Below are 24,976 nucleotides of genomic sequence, written 5' to 3'. Positions count from 1 at the left end.
AGATTGAAAGTGAGAGGACAAAGAAACATCTGCCATGCAAATGGATGTCAAAAGAAAGCTGGAGTAACAATACTTATATCAGACAAAATCAACTTTAAAACAAAGACTATATAACAAGAGACAAAGAAAACACTTTATAATCATTAAGAGAACAGTCCAACAAGAAGATAATACAATTGTAAATACAGTAAAACCTTGGTTTGAGAGCATAATTTGTTCTGGAAATATGCTCGTAAAAAGCACTCACATATCAAAGCGAATTTTAACAACCATTGGGTCAGTTGTGATCATGTAACATTAGGCATCATGTACTACTCATATTGCAAGACATCACTGGTTTATCAAATTCAGATTTACTAGAAACGTTTGCTTGTCTTATGGAACACTTGCAGAACAAGTTATTCACAATACAAGGCTTTATTGTATTTATGTATCCAACAGAGAAGCATCCAAATCCATAAAACAGTTAATAACAAACATAAAGAAACTATTTGATAATAATAAAATAATAGTAGGGGACTTTCACACCCCACATACATCAATGGCCAGGTCATCTAAACAGAAAATCAATAAGGAAACAATGGCTTTGAATGGCATAATAGAACAGATGGATTTAATATATTCGTCCATCTAAAACATTTCATCCTAAAACAGCAGAATACACATTCTTTTTCAAGTGCATACAGAACATTCTCCAGAATAAATCACATATTAGCCCACAAAACAAACCTCAACAAATTCAAGAAGATTGAAATCATACCATGCATCTTTTTTGACCACAACACTATGAAACTAGAAGTCAACCACAAGAAAAAATCTGGAAAGGCCAGAAATACATGGAGGTTAAAGAACATCCTACTAAATAATGAATAGGTCAACCAGGAAATCAAAGAAGAAATAAAAAAAATATATGGAAATAAGTGAAAATGAACAATACAATAGTCGAAAACCTCTGGGATGCAGAAAAGTGGTTCTAAGAGGGGAAGTACATAGCAATACTGGTCTACCTCAAGAAGTAAGAAAAATCTCAAATAAACAACCTAACCTTACACCTAAAGTAGCTGTAAAAAGAATAACAAATAAAACCTAAAACCAGCAGAAGGAAGGAAATAATAAAGATAAGAGCAGAAGTAAATGATACAGACACTTAAAAAACAATACAATAGATCAATTAAACCAGGAGCTGGTTCTTGAAAAAAATCAGTGTATCTGATAAACCTCTAGCCAAACTAACATGAAAAAAAAAAAGAAATGACTCAAATAAAATCACAAATGAGATAGGTGAAATAACAACCAACACCACAGGAATACAAACAATCATAAGAGAATATTACTCAAAACTATATGCCAACAAGTTGGACAACCTAGAAGAAATGGATAAATTCCTAGAAACCACCAAACTGAAGCAGGAAGAAATATAAAATTTGAACAGATCAATAACCACCAAAGAAATAGAATCAGTAATTTAAAAACTCCCAAAACACAAAAGTCCAGGACCAGATGGATTTATGGGCAAATTCTACCACACATTTAAAGAAGAATTAATACCTATTCTTCTCAAACTACTCAAAAAGGAGAAAAGGAAGGAAAACTTCCAAATTCATTTTATGAGTTCATTATTATTCTGATACCAAAACCAGATAGACACCACAAAAAAAGAGAACAACAAGCCAATATCCCTGATGAACATAGATGTAAAAATCCTCAACAAAATACTAGCAAACCAAATCCAACGGTATATTAAAAAATAATTCACCATTATCAAATGGGATTTATTGCCAGGATACAAGAATGGTTCAATATTTGCAAATCAATCCACATGACACATCACATCAACAAGAGAAAGGATAAGAACCATGTGATCATTTCAATAGAGAAAGCATTTGACAAAGTACAACATCCATTCATGATAAACACCCTCATCAAAGTAGGTGTAGAAGGAACATACTTCAACACAATAAAGGGCATATATGAAAAACCCACAGCTAACATCATACTCAAAGGGGAAAAACATAGAGCTTTCCCCTAAGGTCAGAAACAAGACAAGGATATCCATTCTCACCACTTGTATTCAACACAGTACCAAAAGTCCTAGCCACAGCAATCAGACAACAAAACTAAATAAAAGACATCCAAATCAGTAAGGAAGAAGTAAAACTTTTACTATTTGCAGATGACATATACTCTATATGGAAAACCCCAAAAACTCTACCAAAAAAACTTATTGAAATGATAAACAAATTTAGTAGAATTGCAGAATATAAAATCAACATGCAGAAATCTGTTGCATTTCTATACCCTAATAATGAAGCAGCAGAAAGAGAAATTAAGAAAACAATCCCATTTATAACTGCACCAAAAACAATATGATACTTAGGAATAAACCTAACCAAAGAGGTGAAAGACTTGTACTCTGAAAACTATGAACACTGATGAAAGAAACTGAAGGTGACACAAAGAGATGGAAAGATATTCCATGCTCATGGAACAGAAGAACAAATATTGTTAAAATGTCTATACTACCCAAAGCAATCTACATATTTAATGCAATCCCTATCAATATACAAACAGTATTTTCCACAGAACTAGAGCAAATAATTCTAGAATTTGTATGGAACCACAAAGACCCCAAATAGGCAAAGCAATCTTGAAAAAGAAAAGCAAAGCTGGAGGCATTACAATTATGAACTTCAAGTTATATTACAAAGCTGTAGTAATCGAACCACTCTGATACTGGCACATAAATAGACACCTAGATCAACAGAGCAGAATAGAAAACACACAAATAAACCAACAACTATATGGTCAATTAATCTTCAACAAAGCAGAAAGAAAATCCAGTGGGAAAACAAAGTCTCCTAAAGAAATGGTATTGGGAAAACTGGACAGCAACATGCAAAGGAAAGAAGCTGGACCACTTTCTGATGCCACACACAAAAATACATTCAAAATGGATTAAAGGCTTATATGTGAGACCTGAAGCCATAAAAATCCTCCGGTACATATGGGTAGTAAACGCTTCGACATCGGCCATACCAACTTTTTTCTAGATATGTCTCCTGAGGCAAGGGAAACAGAAGCAAAAATAAACTATTGGGACTATATAAATAGAAGGCTTCTGCACAGTGAAGGAAACAATCAACAAAACTAAAAGGCTGCTTATGGATTAGGAGGACATATTTGCAAATGACATATCTGATAAAGGATTAGTACCCAAAATATATAAAGAACATATAAAAGTCAACACCCAAAAAACAAATCATCCAATTAAAAAATGGGCAGAAGCTATCCACAGACATTTCTCTAAATAATACATATAGGTGGCCAACAGACACATAGAAAGATATTCATCATCATTTACCATCAGCAAAATGCAAACCAAAACTATAATAAGATCACTTCACATCTGTTAGATGGCTAAAATCAACAACACAAGATAAAACAGGTGTTGGAGAGGATGTGGAGAAAAAGGAAACTTCCTACTCTGTTGGTGGGAATAGAAAGTGGTACAGTCACTTTCTAAAATCGTATGTTTTTTGAGTTTCCTCAAAAAGTTAAAAAGAGAACTACCCTATGTTCCAGCAATCATTCTATTGTTTACCCAAAGAATACAAAAACACTAATTCAAAGGGATACATGTACTCCTATATTTATAGCAGCATTATTTACAAAAGCTAAGATATGGAAGCAGCCCAATGTCCACTGATTGAGGAATGGATAAAGAGGAAATACTATATATATATACATACATATCCAACAGAATATTATTCAGCCATAAAAAATATTGAAATCTTGCCACACTGTATGTTAACTAACTGGAATTAAGATGAAAACTTAAAAATATGTTTAACTCTTACTAATATGTGTAAGAAAGATATCATGCATATAGGAGATGACTGAAGTCTCTGCCACAGATGATATGACATAGGCTAAACACTTGGTACATGTATGGTAATAATACACATTAATATTGGCATCCTCCAGTTTATCATCTTATGGTCTTTTATCCCCCAGAGACAATATTATTCCAGATTTTGGTTGTAAATGTAATACTTTGGAATTATGTTACTTGAACATTTTAGGAAGTACTATTTGTCTCTGAATCAAGTTTCAATGTGAAATAGATCCTACACCAAATACTAAGAGAAAGTGTCATTGTCCTTATAAAATGACTTTTTGATCATATTTTTCTTTGCAGAAAAACAGGAATAAGTAATGACATTTTGGAATCTTATTTGGGTGTTATACGCTCTCCAAGTCTACGGCAATTTCAGGTGGCATGTTCACTTTTGCAGAACACGGAAATGTCCAATGATGCTGGTGGCTATAAAACTGTTCTAATTATTCCTTTCGAGCAATGAATTATAGACTTAGCAGTAGACCTGATCAGTAGAACATTGTCAGTTTGGTTGAATGGCCTGGTACTTCTCCAAGGAGACCTTTTAGATCCCACAATTGTGACTTCAATAAGTCAGAAGAGAAGAGGTAAATCATGGGAATTGGAGTGGATTTGCCCTTGGAAAAATTGTGTAGCGAGCAAGCTTGTCTTCAATATTTGCCCACATTCCTATTTAGGTTTCCTTCTTCCCATGGCAGTGCCCAGGTCATTAGGTTTCGGCTCCTCCACGTGTATCTCATTTCACTGTCCTGTTGGTACAGAGCTATTATTACTCCTGCTTTGCAGATGAAGGAACCCCTTATCTCAAAGACGTGAGGGGCGCCTGGGTGGCGCAGTCGGTTAAGCGTCCGACTTCAGCCAGGTCACGATCTTGCGGTCCGTGAGTTCCAGCCCCGCGTCGGGCTCTGGGCTGATGGCTCGGAGCCTGGAGCCTGTTTCCGATTCTGTGTCTCCCTCTCTCTCTGCCCCCTCCCCCGTTCATGCTCTGTTTCTCTCTGTCCCAAAAATAAATAAACGTTGAAAAAAAAAAAAAAAGACGTGAAACCCAAATGCCTGAGAAAAGCGTAGCAGAGGTATTTGGGATAGAAGATATTTCTTTATATCCATAAACTCACACCCTGTTGTCAGTGATTCCCCACATACAGAAGTGGCACCTGGTGAGATTTGCTGGAAGCTAATCATTTCTATTTTTCAGGCAAAATCAGCATGTAATTATAAGGATAAGCAACTAGGCAAGGGTCATTTGGCCTACTTACTGAGACTATTACAACGTTTCATAAAATTTAGTGGACCCTAGATTATAATTATTAACACTATTGTTCTTGATGAGGGCAGAAAGAGAAATATCTAATACCTCTCTGAGAATTTTCTATTTTTGTAGTTGATTATACCACATGGAGCAGTTTGAAGTCCTTTGCCTAGAGAAATGGCAAAAGCCACAAAAGATATTTAAATGTCTTCCCCTGCTTCCTGCATGGCTCAACACTTTTCAAGTGGGCTCAGGGGTCATTTCTTTGTCCTCAACACGTGAAGCAATAGCTGAAGAACTAATAGCTGATAGCAGATGACATTCTGACATGGTGGGGGGTGGTTTAGAATCCCTCAGCTGTGTCTTAGGCCACACAAGTCATCTTAATTTTTTGCTTCAAATTCCACATGTTTTATCTAAAAATCTGTTTTAGAAACTGAGAGTGCTGATAAATATTTTTAAAAAACTTAAAAATCTCCATGTTTACTTGATACATAACTCTCTCTTTATCCCATCTTTTAGCTCTGGACGTTCAATTATTCACCCAGAAGAAGTAATGATAGAGAAGATGTGTCAATAAAAGAAAAGCTCAAGATGTTTTCAAATTGGCAAATAAGAAGAAAAAGATATCCTCTAATAGTGGAGCCTAGACCCTTCTTACATTAAATTGGCCATCAGATGTGGCTTTGTAGATTGCAAGTTTTAAAAAGAAGTTAAAATTAACAGTCCAAATTTAAAAGCAAGCAAAAAAAGGATGAAATTCATATTTGTAGCAAGATGTCCAAATTAAAACTCAGTTCCTAAAATCAATCAATAAACTAAATGAACATAACATTTTGTTAATGCTAGAAGTTAGGGCAAACTCTGGCTTCAAATGTGCATGCAAACCGTTTCTATCTAGCAAAAGAGAAAAACTTGAATTTGGATTGGGCTTTTATTTTCATGAACAACAATAAATAGATTCTTTATTTACCCAAACATTAATAATCCACACTATGATTCTTAAGGAAAATTGTGAGTGGGATGCAGATGTTTAAAGACTAAAAACCTATTGTTGAGAGTGCTGCTATAAACATTGGGGTACAAGTGCCCCTATGCATCAGTACTCCTGTATTTCTTGGGTAAATTCCTAGCAGTGCTATTGCTGGGTCATAGGGTAGATCTATTCTTAATTTTTTGAGGAACCTCCACACTGTTTTCCAGAGTGGCTGCACCAGTTTGTATTCCCACCAACAGTGCAAGAGGGTTCCCGTTTCTCCACATCCTCGCCAGCATCTATAGTCTCCTGATTTGTTCATTTTGGCCACTCTGACTGGTGTGAGGTGATATCTGAGTGTGGTTTTGATTTGTATTTCCCTGATGAGGAGCGACGTTGAGCATCTTTTCATGTGCCTGTTGGCCATCTGGATGTCTTCTTTAGAGAAGTGTCTATTCATGTTTTCTGCCCATTTATTCACTGGATTATTTGTTATGGAAAGAGCCTAAATGTCCATCAACTGATGAATGGATAAAGAAATTGTCATTTATATACACAATGGAGTACTACGTGGCAATGAAAAAGAATGAAATATGGCCCTTTGTAGCAACATGGATGGAACTGGAGAGTGTTATGCTAAGTAAAATAAGCCATACAGAGAAAGACAGATACCATATGGTTTCACTCTTATGTGGATCCTGAGAAACTAACAGAAACCCATGGGGGAGGGGAAGGAAAAAAAAAAGAGGTTAGAGTGGAAGAGAGACAAAGCATAAGAGACTCTTAAAAACTGAGAACAAACTGAGGGTTGATGGGGGGGTGGGGGGTGGGAGGGAGGGGAGGGTGGGTGATGGGTTTTGAGGAGGGCACCTTTTGGGATGAGCACTGGGTGTTGTATGGAAACCAATTTGACAATAAACTTCATATATTGAAAAAAAAAAGACTAAAAACCTAGAGGTTTACTTTGCAATGTGAATTCCTTTTGTTTCAGCCAGAGTGTCGTTCTCGTAGATTTTAATTCTTTGGGAAACACTGCTCTTCTCTGCAAAGATTTAGCCTGGGTGCATGGTGTCTACAATGTGGAGATGTGTGTATGAGCAGTCACCCATAGGGGGATGAGGCTGAACACAGGCAGGGGCTTCACCTCACACTGGAGGAAATACACTCAGAATCTCCTGGGTAAACAGCCTGAGACTATGTTTCAGACTTCCCCCTGGAACCTGGCCTAAACATGTCAATAGTCCCATGAAACCCCTTTATAGATGAAGAAATTAGGCCTCGACAGGCTAAGTAATGTGTCCAAGGACCCACAGCCAGCAGGTGGCTGTGCAGACCTTGGCACCTAGAGGGTTTGCATCAAGAGACTTCTTCATCCCGTCTGGAGTGGACACTCAAGTGCACGTAGGTCATGACAACACACCCACGTTTGCTCCCCCCCAAACTAAGCACTCTTGTTTAATTTTTGCCTACTGAAATGGAGTTCAGTTGTCATAAAGAGTTTTGGCTTTTCCCCCCTGCAATATGATTTCATTTAAGCATTGAAATTGGGCTCATTTTTATTTTATTTTTGGCCCAGGATTGAGGTGCTTTTATAAATGATTTTTAGATTAGCTCTGTCTCATTAAGGATCAGTGTACTGTGATCTAGATTGTCTTTAGTCATTGTGGAGGGCCAGTGTATTATCCTAAGTGTCTATCATTGTCTCTTGTCATTTTTTCCTACCAATTCTTTCCCCCACTGCTCTTATTTCAGAGATTTCTTTTGGCCCATGAATAAGACTTTTAAATAACTCAAATAACCTAGAAAGGGCTGGGATATACTTGGGGAAGGCAAAATTCGGATCTGATTCTATATTTGGCAAATAAGAGACATGAGCAGAAACAAGTAGGTGTACAGAATGATACCCCATGAAAAAGAAAAAAATAAGTAAATATGAACAACACCTGCTTATATTAAAAATATGTGGTTATATTTCTGGTTAGAAATTTACTTGTATACATTTTTTACCTGAGAAATGATTTGGCATGATTTATAAAACACTCACTTTACAGAATTTATAAATATGGAAAATAATGTAAGTTTCTTACGATGTATTCGATTGGATTTATGTCTTTTTAGTTTTGCATTTCTCATCATCTCATATTTGGAATACCTCCAATACCTCCTGCTGCTAATGAAATGTCTCTCACAATTTTTTCCTCCATCAGAGTACACTTTCTAAAATTTAAATCTGATCATAGCATTCTTCAACTGTTTCCATAAACTTTCCAAAGCACCTGTTGAAACATATAAGGCCACCACCCACCCAGCAGACCCCCCCTTTCCCGCCAGATTGCCCTTGCTCAGGCCAAATGGAACTATCTGCAATTTCTCATACAAGCCAGCCTTTTGGCACCTGGCTATATTTGCATTTGGACTGGGCTCACTGCAGACTGTGTACCCAATAAACTCACTTATTTTTAAAAATGCAAATAATGCCCCTTCTCTGCAATGTCCCCACTTGGAGTTATATGTTCCCATAATAATCCCTACCACTCTCTATTATAACACTTAACTATGGTGTATTTTAATTATCTATTTACCCATCTGTCTTGCCCACTAAATGTTGAACTTCTCAGCAGGACCTTCTTGATCATGTTTGAACCCTCTGTATTTTACATTCTGGTATATAGTAGATGCTCAATGAATATTTTTAGAGCAAGAGAGTGAATAAGGAAATACATGTTGAATATATAAAATTAGATTAGAGTCCAATTTAATCAGTCACTTTCTAGAGCTTCTCTTAATCTGTCTTTTTTGTTAAAGCATTATGTAAAGAGATTTATCTCAAAGTTCAGTTGCAGCATATCTAAAATGTAACTGAGGCTATTATTATTATAAGCTAAACAGACAATTTCCTATATTCACTTTTGTGGGTCTTGAGGGAGTATTTTGATAAGCAAATAGAATATAGAAGAAAATGCATTCTAATGAACCCAAAAAGCATGACTTGAAGTGCTGTGTTATCTCAAAATTTCATTAGACTGAAAACGTATTTTCAGTGTTCATCAATCTGGTGGTGAATTACTGGTGGAGCAGTATTTTAGAACCCCACTTCTAAAACCCCAGCTAGAAGGAGGCTAGTTTCTGCTGAATGATTTCATATTTTATGTGTATATTTAGAGGACTAAATTGAGCTTAGCTTTAGTCATGCTTACTTTAAAGGGAAAAACCAGTAATTTTCTTCCAGAAATGTCTTCCTGGTCATTATCTTTTCCATGTAATTAGTTACCTGTGAGAGTCCTGTTATTTAGTTGGTATTCACCATAGTTTCCTGCCCTGAGAAAATCTCATGCATTAAATTCCCAATTTTTTGCATAATGTTTGTTCTATGTTTACCAAAGAAAAATGAGGAAGACAATTATACCAATGTACCTTATGAGGAACAGCCCTTATTATGAGGTATATTATCTTATTTATTTATTCATTTATGTATGTATGTATTTATTTTAACTTTTTTTTTTTTTTTGAGAGAGAGAGAGAGTGCAAGAGTGGGAGAGAGGCAGACAGAGAGGGAGAGAGAGAATCCCAAGCAGGCTCCATGCTGCCGTGGGGCTCAGGACCTGAGCCGAAATCAAGAGTCAGATGCTTGACTGAGCCACCTAGGTGCCCCATGAGGTGTATTATTTTAAAACAACAAAAATGTTACTAAAACAGAGGCAGTGAGAAATTGAGTAGCCACCAAAAGACAGCTAACACTTCATCAAACCACATTCTGATGGAACAAGTCAAACTTCAGCGCACTGGAAGTCAGCTTCCTGTTATCAGAACTTGCTACATCCAGGGGTCACCAGGAGCGGGAGCATCTCAGTTTTACTCTCAACGGGTATCACTGATTTGTGACTTCTGTTTGTAAAATGAGAGGAAATGGTTGCTTGCAGCAGTGTCAAGGCAGTGTCTACAGGAGCTATTTGAGCTTCTTCTGACAAGTATCAAGCCATTCCTTTTGCCCAGAGTGAATTTAGTTAGAAGTAGTAGCAGGTTCAGGGCCTAATGACATGGGCCAAAACGGAAATAAACCAACACTACGGCAAACTCCTGAGGGAGAGCCAAGCTCGGGGGAAATAAATGGGAACTTTACCTTGACATCAGGTCATTTAAAGACAAGGTGATTTACAAAAAAGTCTTGAGGATTATTATTGAGTATTTACAAGTGAATTTTTAAAGTTTATGTTGAAGATTTAACATCACATTGGAAAGGAAAGCTTGTGTATAGGTTATTTAAAATAATTTTCAGAGGTTATATCTGACAGAAATCCACTGGAGGGCAGTAGATAGCAAGAGTTATGGCTGGTTGCCTAAAATATTGATTGTTTCAGAACATAAACTGAATATCACATTACAGCTTAATTTTAAAAAATGACATACAGTTCTGTTGTCTGTTTTAAAGTTTAAAAAGATTTCCCACATTAGGTGCCTGGATCAGGCTGTGTATTTCCGTTTGGTGTGAAGAATGACGGGGCTGATTGTATGTTGAAAGCATTTCTGTCTTCCTGACAAATCAAAGTGTGAATTCAAGTTTCTGTACTCAGTTGAACAGTGATGCATTTCAATCTGGGTAGACCTTAATTTATACTGTTTCCCTAAGGAAAGAAACCAGGTTTCCAGAGATAGTCGTCATTAACTGAAGATAGGACACACTGCCTCACATGCCTTGACCCCAGAACATAGAGTCAATGTTCTTAATCATATCAGCTGCCTGTGTAGCACCCACTCCCTAAATGAAATGTATTTCATTTTATTTCTGAGAATTAATGAAACATCTTTGAGACAGAGCTTAGAATTCAAATTGTTCTTTTAATTGTAAAGAAATACTACAGGTGATGAAAATCAGTCATCTTTTGCTTCTACTAATACTTGCCTCTTCACCCATATTTCCTTCCTTCCTCCAAAAATCCACCCATTCACTCATCCTCCATTGATTCACTCAGTATTTATTGTGCTCCTACAATCTATGTGCCGTGTAAGCGTGGAAGTTAAAAGGTGAGCATAAAATTCCAGTTGAGAAGAATGGAATGGAAAATAAACTTTCCTCAGAATATTAGCACTTGGTGAGCCTTAGTTGTTCCTCAAATAATAAGAGCAGATGCATGTACAGCAATCTGAACCAGACACTTACTCTGAGCTCTTTTTGTAACAAAAAGGTTTCATCATCACCATCATCATCACCATCATCATCTTCACCATCCCATCATCATCATCATCACCATCCCCATTATCATCATCCCCATCATCATCATCATCTCCATTTATGTACATGTACATTGAGGCACAGGAAGATCAAGTCCCTGCCCATTGTCACACAGAGCCAGAATTTGTGACTTGCTCCAGACCCCATGCTCTGGACTGATCAGGCTGATCAAGCTACACTTTTCTTCAAGAGCAGGAGTTCCAAGTGAAGCATAAGTCAGCTTGGAAAACAGGTAATTTAAGGATGGTTTTTTGCTTTTGTGAAAGATAAAATGTACTAGACAATTAAGGAAATGTTTGTTCAGGCTATTGTAATAGAGAGAATGTTCATTAATGAATGTCTCAAAGAAGAGGGAGAGAACTTAGCGGCCTAGACATTCACTAAGATGTCTTTACATCTCCTTTAATATCCAGAAGGAACTCTGGCCCATGCATGGTCTACTGTGGTGGTGAGTGCTTTGAGGTTTATACCAAGTCCTCGGGCTTCAGCTCACAGGGTTCTTCATATTCTGAAGGAAAGGGCCAGCTGCCAGAAAACCTAAAGTCCTGATAGTGATATGGGCAGTAATATAGACAGATTACACAGAAGATGAGAATAATTTTATACAACCACTTCTTAGAGCAGGCTAATAATCCAAGAAAAATTTTCCACTTTAACCGAGAAGACAAAATTCTATCTTTGTACCATTATAATATTTGTCATGAATTCTCCTTTGGAAAATCTTATAAATAAATTCATTGTATTAGGCAGAAAATTGGCCCCTCAAAGATTTTCACTTCCTAATCCCTGAAACTTGTGAATATGTTGTTACATGACAAGAGGGAATTAGTTCCATTGTAGAGGGGAATAAAGTTACCAATCATCTGCCCTTAAAATAACAGTCATCCCTGATTACCTGGTGGACCCAATGTAATCACAATGGTTGTTTAAATGTGGAAGAGAGAGGCAGACAAGTCAGTGTCAGAATGATGCAATGTGAAAAAGACTAACTAGTTATTGCTGGCTTTGAAGATGCAAGGGGGCTGCGAATCAAGGATTCCAGGCAGCCTCTACAAGCATGAAAAGGCAAGACAATTGATTCTCTCCTAGAACCTGGAACGCAGGAATGCAGCCCTACTATCCTGATTTTAGCCCAGTGGGACCCATTTTGGACTTTTGGACTAAGGTACCTAGTTGTGGTAATTTGTTATAGCAGCAAAAGAAAACTAATACACCCATCAAACTTTAGTCAGCTTTGGCCATTACAAAAAGAAAAACAAATCCCTTCTAGCACACCTTCCATAACTTTCTATATTCATTTGGCTTTTGTCTTACATTTTCCTCTTCTTATTCTGGAGCAACCAGTCATTTAACTTTAGGGCAAAACTACTCTTATCTCCTTAACACAAACACATCTCTTATAGTACAATGTCTCAAAGTGGCAAAAAATGAACATCTTCTTTAACAGACCCAAATACATACTCTCTCTGTATCATAAAACAAGAGGGAAAAATATAAATTTAAAATTATGCTTAGTAATTAATGTTTCAGTATTCTGTCTCACATAGAAATGATCTAGGCATCTAGTAAATATTGATTAACTAACTCGATACCAATACAAGATTTTAAGTTACCTAAAAATCTTAGAAATTATCTTCAAGTGGACATATTACAAAATGTTAATACTGTTTGCAGTTAGGAGTATGCCTAAGTTCATGTTTGACTGCTGACAGCTTTTAAGCCTTAAATCTCCTCCTCCTCTTCTGTCCCACATTTAGGATAGTTGATAAGAAAAGTCAGGTGCTTCCTCCTTTGCTACTGGTGGTAAGTTTGAATCATACCAAGTCCCTGCCTGTATGTAGGAAACTTCACTCCAGCCCCGCCCCTAACCAACATAAAAGACCCACGCCAGTCTCCTTTCTTGTTTTCTTTCAAGCCTCTTTTGACCTGTTTGGGAGGCTTCCCCTGCTCTCTCCAGAGAGCTTCGTAATGTAAGTAATATTCCTACCTTCTTGGTGTTCCTGTGGCATCATTAGTCTCCAGTTTGAACCACATTTTGGGCAGATGTTCATCTTTTCTTTGCAAGAGTGTCCACAACCCTGTTGGAATAAAATTTGTCAAAATATGATTCAATTTTGGTCATAAATATTTACATATCTCATAAGATTAAACATTTAGTAAAAGTAGTGGTATCTTTTCCATTCAGCAAACCTGTGTATGTTTAGGAAAGATATATCTAAATAGAATAAAAGTCTACATATATATTACACTTAACATTGATCTAATGGAAAATATGTAGCTGCTTTTAATGAAAAATTTTTTAATGTTTACTTTTTGAGAGAGAGACAGAGCATGAGCAGGGGAGGAGCAGAGAGAGAGACACACAGAATCTGAAGCAGGCTCCAGGCTCTGAGCTGTCAGCACAGAGCCCGACGCGGGGCTCAAACTCATGAACTGTGAGATCATGACCTGAGCCGAAGTCGGATGCTTAACCGACTGAGCCAGCCAGAAGCCCCTGTAGCTGCTTTCAATTAAATCAAAATAACGAGTCTTGCTTGCCACGGATTTACCTAAATTATGTGCACCTGAATTCTTAAAACATTTCTGGGTTCATTTCTATAAGGATACCTCCTTTTTTACATTGAAAATATTTGAGGTTTAATTTCCTTAATATCTGGAAGTTTATGGAACATTCAGCTTACATAAGTGCTTTTTATCACTAAGCCAATCAGAGTAGAGCTACCTTAAGAGATTTTACAATCTAATTTATTAATACCATGAAGGGCAGGAAAATATTATATACTTACACAATGAGATGTAAAGACCTTTCTGAATTACAGATATATAAACATACAAACAGACATAAGTAGACAGCTTACAGCTTTATTCAAAAAATTGATCCATGGGTCAAGCATACACACAGAAATAAAATATCAGTGGTCTAAATTCTATTGGGTTTTATTACCAGTTGGTAATATATTCTTAGCTGATTTTATCTCAAAACAGGGAAAAAGATAAACAGAAAAGACCAATATACCAGTTCTCTGTCTTTCAACTGAGAAAACAAGATCTGTATAAACCATTGATACATTTACAGAAATCATAAAATGATCAGACCATGAAACCAGAAGAATTGGGCACCAGATATGAAGCAAGTACTCAAAAGGTATTGAATCAAATCTTTATCGTGCTATGAATGGACAAGAGTCCAGAACACAGGATCAGAAACTAAGCTCACTTTTGGGTCCTTGGATCACCACATAGGAATGAAGCACAAAGGCTCTGAGCGGGGTCTCATTACCCGGTAGGAGTAAACAGGACCCTGAGGCAAGGACAAATACTATCTGGGTTGTGGCACCAAACCCCGAAAGACAAAAGGCTCCAGACAATTAAGGAAATGATTTTATTCAGGCCATTGCAACAGAGAGAGTATTTGTTATGATAAAGGTCTCAAAGAATATGGAGAAAACTTGAGGTTTTACAAGGTCATGGTGGTCCTTTGTAGTTAACTGGTTACCTGTTTAGCCATTTTGTCACATCCCAAACAAAGAAGAGTTACAAAAGGATGGGGAGGTTTCTCAGCTGTCACTAGTGTCCAGGAGCACAGGGCCCAGATGAAGCTCAACATTGTTACTTTGTAATAAGCTCTCTGCTTCACCACCTCTTTGACCATTGGCCCTTGATACACACAGGCAGATGGTATCATCCCTGGGAGGGCTTTCTCTGCCTTGTAACTTCAGATACTATATGAACATTTTGTATCATTCAAAACTATTTTTATGTACTACATGATTATGTATTTGGAGATTTTTTTTAAAAGAAAAACATATTTGGTGCTTATAAAAGTTTTTAGAGAGAACATGAAAAGCAAATTACCAAACAGAAAACCATCTTTTAATTGAGTTTTCATTGAACTTACAGGGTGGGGAATTTAAGTGATTTTAAGAACAAGTAAACATGTTGCAGAAGCATCTGCTATGACTGAGGGATGAACACTGGCTAGGACTTCCTGGGAATCCACTTAAAATGGGCAATTTTAGCTTTCTCTGAAGAGGAGTTTTGTGAAAGGAAGGGAAAAGGAAAACTTTGTTTAGCATCTGTGAGAACATCAGGGACCAAGGGAGATCAGATATTGTGCATAATGGTTTGAAAAATGTTGAACAAGTTAGACTGCACCAGGATGGCCCCTGGCATTTCAGTCTGTGAAGAAGCAAAAACAACTCAGCAAGCTGATAGAAACCACAGAATCCTGCAGAGCAGTGCTTCTGCTGAAGGATCATAATTCATGATATAGAAGTTTTCCCACACGTGAGGAAAATGGGTATTCTCTAATTGTTGTTCAGGGTTCTATGTATGTTGATTAGATCAAGGTGGTTAACTATGACATTCATGATTGTTTACCTATTTTATTGTTTTTTTAAATTTTTTTTTTGAACGTTTATTTATTTTTGGGACAGAGAGAGACAGAGCATGAACGGGGGAGGGGCAGAGAGAGAGGGAGACACAGAATCTGAAGCAGGCTCCAGGCTCTGAGCCATCAGCACAGAGCCCGACGCGGGGCTCAAGCTCACGGACCGCGAGATCGTGACCTGGCTGAAGTCGGACGCTTAACCGACTGCGCCACCCAGGCGCCCCGATTGTTTACCTATTTTAAAAATCTACTTGTTCTATCCATTATGAGAGATGTGTCAAAAATCACCTTTTATAATGGTGAATTTGCCTATTTCTCCTATTATTTTTTGCTTGTATTTTTGAAGTTATGCTATTGGGTACAAAAGAACTTAGAACTGTTTTATCCTTCTGGTGAACTGAAACTTTTATCATAACAAAAGCATTTTATCATTGCAAAAGTATTTTGCCCTAATTTCTGTTTTTCCTGATATTAGTATAGCTACCCCAATTTTCTATTGTTGGTATTTGCCTTATATAACTATTTCTATTCTTTTATTTTCAACCTTCCTTTGGACCCCTTATGCATCACTTCCTTTTTGCATATAACTGAATACTGACTTCATATATGATTTTCTGCCATTTCACTGAAGAGTTCAATTATTTTCATTAATCCATTTAAATTTATTATAAATACTAATATATATGCATTTATCCATACCATTTTATTTTGTGCTTTTGTTTTTCTTATTTTTCTCTTTCCTATTTTCCTCTTCCTTTGTTGTCTATTTTTAAATTGACTGGGCTCTATTTCCTCCTTCCACTTCCCACCCCCCCCCCCAACCATGTTTACTCTTAAATGCATAACCTGCATATTTAACTTAGAAAATTCAAACATAGTCAATGTTGTTTTGTTTTGTTGTTTTTTTTTTTTTATCATTCTGGGTCCAGCCAGGAAAAGAGACAGCACTGTAAGTAAGTCTTTCAGGAGAGGGAATTTAATACAAGGAATTGGTTACAGAGTTGACAGGAATGCTAAGAAACTATACAGAGGATCGTAATTCAGAGTTGAGTGAGAGCAAGAAGTTGGCCTCTGCTTCCAGAGTTAGAGGAGCACTGGGAAGAGAAGCCCAAGTGATACAAATGGTATAGCTTCACATTAGGTCTTCAATTTCTACTAATCTACTTTAAGTATCTTTCACCTCTTTCTATGTTTTCTGCATTCTGGATAATTTTATCCAATACCTTCAAGCTTCCTAATTCTTATCTCAGGTGTGCTGTTTGACTATTCTAGATAGTTCTAAAATTAAGTTATTATGTAATTCATTTCTAGAATTTCTCTTTGGTTCTTTAAAAAATCTGCCTGTGTGCTTTTTTATAGTCTCCTGCTCCATTTTGTTCCATTTTCCCCCCTTAAACACATTTAGCATAATTATTTTGTATTCTGGATTTGAAAATTCTAGTGCTTTATGTTTTTGCATGTCTGATTCTGTTTTTGTTTGTTTTTTTCTGACTCTCATTCATGGTGACTTATTTTTCTTATGGATTTTCATATATTTTTTAGCATGAACTTGTAAATGTTGGAAGTTTTTCTGAGAATTCTTTAAATCTGGACATGAGTATCTATTCCTTCAAGGGGTACTTAGGTTTGTTCCTACCATTACCTGGGGTATTATAAGCTTGCACAGACTTTATAGTTTTCGGTTTGCAGTTTTTAGGACCATAAAAAGATTGTAAATCATTAGACCCTAAATACACATGAAGTCTGGCCAGTCAGCAAGAATTCTTAGGGGAGACTTTTTCTTTTCCCACCTGTATCTACAACCAAGACAGAAAACTTACTTGACAACTGCTTTTGTGGAAAGGTTATTTTTTCCCCCTAGTTTGTCCTGTTCATTAGAGTATGTTTCCTCTATAATCTTGATTATAAGTGAATGACCTTTGATCCAGCTCCCTTCTCTACAAAGGCCCAAGGCTTTGCCCCCAGTCCCGCTGTGCTCGGAAGCTCCAGGCTTTGGGGTGGGATTGCTCCTAAGCATCCCACAGATTTGGTGCTCAGTCTCTTCCCTCATCTCATGCTTCTGCTTTGCTCCTCTTCTTCATGTTTTTTTCCCTCACACTTTCTCACAGGCTTATTTGGTCTTCCAAAAGAATTGTAAAAATATATTTTATCAAGTATTTTTAGAAGTTACATCTAGAAGGTAAAAATTCCATTCATAAAATATATTTAAATAACAAATAAATAAGGGAACTTTTTTGTAACCGTATAGAAATACTATTCAAAAGGTATTTCTTTGTGTTTATTAATATTTTACTGTCCTTACTATGCACCAAGATCTCTGCTAACTAAGTACTAACCAAGATCTCTGCTAAGATCTCTTGCTAACCAAGATCTCTGCTAAGTACTTTGTATACATTATCTAATACAATCCTTGTAACAGCTCTAGGAAATAGATATTATTATTATTATTATTGTTATTATTATTACTATTATTATAACCCTATTTTATACCTTAAAAAATGAAGCTCATCAATATTAAGTAACATATTCCAAAACATGTAAATAATAAGTGTTAGAGATACACTTGAACCCTGGTCTTTCTGACTATAAAACCCATGTTTTTAACCATACTTCTGTGAAGTTGAGTACATAATAGAATGAGTGGGCTGTTCTACACCCAGTAAAGTACTCTTCATAAACTATTAAAGAAGGTTATTTATTGAGCCAGAAGTTTATTTGAGCCAGAAGGTCATTTATTACTTTTAAAATCTTTGATGGAAGAGATACAGTAATAAGACTTTGAAGCTGAAAATTCTAAATCCACTTTTAAAACGAATTCTATTTATATCAAAGACTTCACCAGATTTTGGTAAGCTCCCATCAACTTTATATCTGCCTTATCTGTCCTTTTGGTCTTTTTGAAACCCTTATCCTTAAAGCATGCTAACTGACAGGTGAATAGGTAAGAAAAAAATAAGAAAGAGAGATGACAAATCAAACAGAATTTTAGATGGCATTAGCAACTCAGGCTTGAGATCCTCTCCTTAGCATCCCTTTTTTGAAAGTGTGATTATGACAGTGACAAGTCTTTTTTCTATGAATGTGAATACAAGTTAATAAATGTCACATAGCAGATAAAAAACAAAAACAAAACAAAGCAAAACAAAACCCACAAAAGACACTGAGTAAGGAGAATGAGAGTCAGATTCTTGAGAAAAAAAAGTCATTCCTAATCTGAGCTTGAGTTTCCCTGTAGTAAACTTTTTATGTGTGTTCATTAATAAGAAATCTGCAAAGCCGTAGAAGGCCTGGCTCAAGAACAAATGAGGAAATAAGGAAATGAATATTTAGAAACTTCACACAGGGATTTAAAAAAAGGAAATATGAAATGCAGAACGGACAACATTGCTGATTAATCACTACAGCACACACAAAGCAACATGCAGAGATAAAAACTCTACAGGAGAGCCTGAGGAGAGATTAAGCCTCTCCAGTTCTTCTTGTACAATGAATGCAGAATCATCCAGCAATTAAATGGGTTTTGGTCTTACCAAATGTTAAAATTTCCTCTCTACCCATGCCTATGAAGAAAAATAGCTTTCATTTTCTAGTATCTTTCAGTTTTCACAGCCAATGCTAAAAAATTGAAGTGACTCTCATGAAATCCTTAAAGTTTAGTTCAAAAAATAGAATGCCATTACTATAAATGCTTTTTGAGAAATATTCAACCTTCTCCTTAATCTAATAAAGATGTTCAAAAATGGAATATTACTGCTACTGTTATAAAATGACTGTGTGCAGAAGTAATATATAAATAGGAAAAGCAGCCTAGCTTTTCTTGGTAGTTGAATCCTGAGGTTGACTTAGTCTGGGGGTCTCTCTTTTGTATCTAATATTATCTAGTATGGAAGACGAATAGCATCGCCATAGTGAGATAAACAGAGTCTTCAAATGTTCTGTGTGTACAGAAGTACTAGAAAGTGGGAAGTCTAGGGGACTGAAATCCTGGTATCTACTTATGATTGTATCATCCTATAAAACCCCTTTATATTCTAAGGTGGTAGAATTGCATGTTGTGATATACCAAGGGATGAACTTACTGAAGAAGCAAAACATTCCACTAGGAACCTCTGCACCAACCAGAACAACTAACCAAGCACTTCTTTTACTCCATCAGCTCTTCTACCCTCAATGACTTGTGCCCCCAGCCTGAAGTAGAACTTACAACATGGTTCCTGTGAGCCACAGTTCCTACCCAGGGTGCAAAACCTCATGTGCCTTAACACTTGTCCTAAGTAGTAGTCTCACCCTACACCATCCGTCCAGAATTCATGGTGCTACTTATGCTCAATAAAGACAATTACACAAGTTTATTTAACTGAATATTCACATTGACATCTGTCCCCTCCATGCATTCCACTGAAATGACTATAAGGAAATTTAAATTAGAATTAATTCATGATATCCCTGAGATGAGAGAACAACTGAAGATCAGAGATCAACAACACTTATTGTGGGGAGCATTGTGCAATGTAGAACTATTGATTCACTATGTTGTATGCCTGCACCTAACATAACATTGTAGGTCAACTGTACTTCAATTAAAAAACTGGTTTCTTGAAGATAAAAAACCAAAACAATGATATTGAAAAATAAATTAGAGCAGAAACTCGATTTCAAAAGAATACCAGGAAAGGGTCTACAGTGGAGGTAGCAGTCACTACCATAGCCACAGAGAGACTACAGACCAAGAGTTGGTAAGAAAGAAGATAAGACTTGGCAGGTGATTTATTAAAGAGTTAGCTAAAGAAGGATTTTGAGCTTGGGCTATCAACCCCATCACTTGCTATCATCTCCTCAAGGCACTGTGAGTTCCTAAGATATAATTGAAGCAATGATCTCTAAAAACGTCAGCTGGTCTGTGTGAGGAAGATAGGAATTTGAGTGCGGATATAGACACTCCAAAGTAAAGCCCTTTTTGTGTCTGGTGAGGATGGGAGTTTAGGGGGTGTGTCCTGTCTTGCCAAATGACAGGTAGCACTCATGTACATGGAGACTACAGTTAACTTTCCCATCCAGGTAAAGGAGTTAGTAGGAAAATTAGACTCTACATATTCAGAATATCCATATTGTATACCACATAGCATCTCAGCCCTTTATCCATGAATGGGAATGAACAGTTAATAATCATTTATTTTCAAGCACAATAAAGACATACACAAAAAAGAAAACTGACCTTGGATAAAACAGACAATTGAGAGATCAGAAGAGAAATTTTTAAAAAATCTTGTTAATGTGCTCTGAGAGATTTTGAAATATACTGATCTATAAGACAAGAATAGATTGCTATAAAAAAGCAGTAAAGAAAGATAATTTTTAAAATTTAAAAATTCAATTGATAGTCTGGAGGTTAATGCTAACCACCTGATTTCAAATCTTCCCATACTCTCTCAAAATGACATAAAATTAACACAAAAGTAAATATAATCATATAAAACTCACACTTTTCAGCATTGGTAGGAGACAGAGAATGCCATGGACATCAAATAACATGTAAGTGGATAAAGAAAACAAATTCTAACAAATATTGGAAATTACCTAATTTTCCAAAAATAGGAGATTAGCTAAATCAACACAATGAAGTATTCTCCATGTGTAACAAAGAACTGGATGATCTCTATAAACTGATATGGAATGATTTTCTGGATTTATTGTTAAGTAAGAACACCAACATGTAAAAAGGCATATATAGAGCATATGTGCTCTGCTACCTTTAATAAAGAAGGGGAAATTATACATACACACACACACAGATATATATGTACATATTATACATGTATATATATCTGTGTGTGTATACACACACATACTGTGTGTGTGTGTGTGTGTGTGTGTGTGTGTGTGTATACACACTAGTCTTTACAAAGAGATGCACAGGAATGAAAAACCAGAAAACAATGAAGTTAGTCACCTACAATGGTTAGTACAGGGGACCCAGTTGGAAGAGATTCAAGACATTTTTCTGAGTGTATCATTTGTAATATTTTTGACTTTTGGAACTCTGCTAATGTTTTACATATCAAAAAAATAACATGAAATCAACAAAGATGGGAAAGGGAAAAAACTAAAACAGAAAGCAGACTGAAACAAAGGAACCAACTGTATTTCAAATTAATAACATATTGCACTAAAGAAGGGAGAGATGAATTTCAGTAACTTATGAACACAGTGTTGACCATGTATCTTCCTGGTGGTGGTGGTGTGAAAACAGGCAAGAATATACAGAATCACTTTTATTAGGCTTAGTTTTTATAGTAGTATTGGTGAAGCAATTCTGTAACTATTTTAGTTATATGATAGGATCAAGCAAATAACTAAATGTGTTGATGTTTTTGGGAGCAAGGAAGAAAGGTCATACATGTTTGGAATGAGAGAAGGCAAGGGAGGTCCCTATGGAGATAAACTAGAATGGGGATGTTGGTGTGAACTCATGAATTCTAAAATATGTATATGTATGTGTGCATGTACACAAATGTGCATATGTGTGTGTGTGTGTGTGTGTGTGTGTGTGTGTGTGTGTATGTATGTGTTCCAGCTCTATCTGCTGAAAGATCCAAGAAGCAGAGGCATTCCAAGAGTATGGGTACCTCTAGTACTCAGATCTTGCTCTGTAATACCTTTCCCCACTAAAAGTACCAGGGATCCTCAGAGAAATAGTTGTTTCCAGAGCCAGGGAAGGGAAAGTACAAAATGAGTAAAAAGTCTTGTTAAGCTAGGAACAAGAAAATATATACACTTTTAAATGATGAAAGCATGTGAAAAGGACACAAGTGCTAACACACATAAGGATGCTTCAACAGATGAAATGTGGACCAATTTGATCATTAAAGTAAGAAGACAATAATGAATTACAGATTCAAAAAACAGGATTCTAGGGCCACCTGGGTGGCTCAATTGGTTGAGCGTCCGACTTTGGCTCAGGTCATGATCCCGCCTCTTGTGAGTTTGAGTACTGCATGGGGCTCTGTGCTGACAGCTCGGAACCTGGAGCCTGCTTCAGATTCTGTGTCTCCCTCTCTCTCTGCCCCTCCCCCACTCGCATTCGGTCTCTCTCTCTCAAAAGTAAATAAACATTAAAAAAAAAACACTGGGTGGTCCTGATGATAAAGAGAGTCATGTGATACCAATAATATAAGAGTAACAACAACAACGTCACGAATGCAACTCCTTGAGCCTCTTTCTTGGAAGAAGGTCTCTTCCCTTCCCCTTTCCCTTCCCTTTCTCTTCCTCCCTTCCTTCCTTCCTTCTTTCCTACCTTACTGTTATAATACCATGGAGTAAGGAGAAAGGAGAAGTTTTAATTACCTTTTGAGAAAGTTATATTTTCTTCTTAAATTAGACTTTAACTAGTTGTCACATATAATTTTTTTCATCGTGCCTTTAGAACCCTTGTTTTCAACAAACTACACTTTGATCTCAATACTCCCTAAAATACTTCAGAAAACACTAGTGTCTCTTTACCTTTATACTCCTTTTCTATACATGGAAAGGACCACATGACCACTGGCTCTGGACTCTGTGGCCAGTTTATCCTTTTTGCTTCAATATTCAAATGTTTCAACATTAAATCAACCCCACTTTGACTTTGTGTCTCAGTTTTCATAGTTGAGCATTAACCAGCTTTCCACTCGTCCTCTAGTACCAGTAGCCTTGGGCCCTGTTCTTGCTGGGTCCCTTGTGTCAAATACCCGCCTAGTGTGCTAGGACCTAGAACAGGTCTTGCCTCATCAGACATCAGATCTACCTAGTGGACTGCTACTTAGATTTCCACATCTTTCTGGTTCCCACATTCACCTTTTGGGTCTAATTTTTTTTAAAATATTTTGTTAATGTTTCTTTATTTTTGAGAGAGAGAGAGAGCGAGAGCGGGTAAGAAGCAGAGAGAGGGTGACACAGAATCTGAAGCAGGCTCCAGGCTCTGAGCTGTCAGCACAGACCCCGAAGTGGGCCTCAAACCCATGAACTGCGAGATCATTACCTGAGCTGAAGTTGAACGCTTAACCAACTAAGCCACCCCGGTGCCCCTTGGGTCTGTCTAATCTTGACAACACTTTTTTTTTTACTTCCTTGAAGCATCCTGATGCCACCTACCCACTTAGATTCCCATCTGTTGGCTGTCTTCACCTTCTCTGGAATCCATTCACCTAAAATTCTGAACCTTTCAGAAAATGGGTCTGGTCACCAAATGGGTATTTCTAGCTCCAGACCTGAACTTTTCTGTTTTGTCCAACCTGCTGAAAGAATACACTGATCCTCTCTATCTTCTTGCCCTTTCCCATAACTGAAACCTGGTTTTCCCTTGGTGATGCCATTGCTTTGTCCCACTTCAGTTGTGACTTTTACCTTGACTCAGTGAACAAGGAGTATAGAGCAAAACTTTGTCTGTGTGGAGGCATTCAGACTGTGTTTCTTCACTATTATTATTTACACCTACACTTGGAAATGCTAAATCCTTGTTCTCACCCTTGTCACCTCAAGCCTGACCTATTGTAATACACTCCAACTTTTTTCTGTACCTCTAAATTTTTCTTTCCACATACCAATCCATTCTGCCAGTCTGCCAAAATTATCTTTCTAAAAGAGAAAAACATTTCTGCTGAAAACTCCTTCTCTTGTTCCAAGTCTACTCCCTCTCTTGTTCCAAAGCCAATGATTTTCTATCTCTTGGAAGGAATCGTGAATAATCATGAGTAATTCCTTGTCCTGGAGTCAAGGCCCTCCATTGGTTTTGTTACCCGTTGATGCTGACTTAGATCCAACACCTGTAAAATATTATATAAAAATGCCACTCTAGGGGCGTCTGGGTGGCTCAGTCGGTTAAGCCGCCGACTTCGGCTCAGGTCATGATCTCGCAGTCCGTGAGTTCGAGCCCCGTGTCCGGCTCTGTGCTGACAGCTCAGAGCCTGGAGCCTGCTTCAGATTCTGTGTCTCCCTCTCTCTGACCCTCCCCCGTTCATGCTCTGTCTCTCTCTGTCTCAAAAATAAATAAACGTTAAAAAAAAAATTAAAAAAAAATGCCACTCTATCCGGGCCAGCCATTGAGAGAGATGGCATGTAAAAATTGTTTGGAGACTTTTGACCATCTCAAATAGCACATATATATTTTGTACTACCAACAATAAACATACTCCTATTTCCAAGGAGACACACTTGAGAAATGACCTTCATTTCAATACCTGGAAACAATGGATCTT

The 24,976-nt window shown here is 36.9% G+C and overlaps 1 protein-coding gene across 1 annotated transcript in view; it reads right to left on the bottom strand.

Annotated features, from left to right (window-relative positions):
• CPA6 (carboxypeptidase A6) overlaps positions 1-24,976 on the bottom strand; it is a 525,192-nt gene that overhangs the window by 374,620 nt on the left and 125,596 nt on the right. Inside the window, exon 3 of the mRNA XM_086696069.1 lies at positions 13,341-13,431. Within this exon, the coding sequence (XP_086552195.1) occupies positions 13,341-13,387 (47 nt within the window). The 5' untranslated portion in view covers positions 13,388-13,431. The remainder of the gene's footprint in view (positions 1-13,340; positions 13,432-24,976) is intronic.

Source organism: Puma concolor, chromosome F2 (genome assembly GCF_028749965.1).
Source record: "Puma concolor isolate L17-30 chromosome F2, mPumCon1.1.hap2, whole genome shotgun sequence".
NCBI classification, from domain to species: Eukaryota; Metazoa; Chordata; class Mammalia; order Carnivora; family Felidae; genus Puma; species Puma concolor.
The sequence above is the reverse complement of the archived record's forward strand: the minus strand, read 5'-3'. Positions and strand labels throughout refer to the sequence as shown.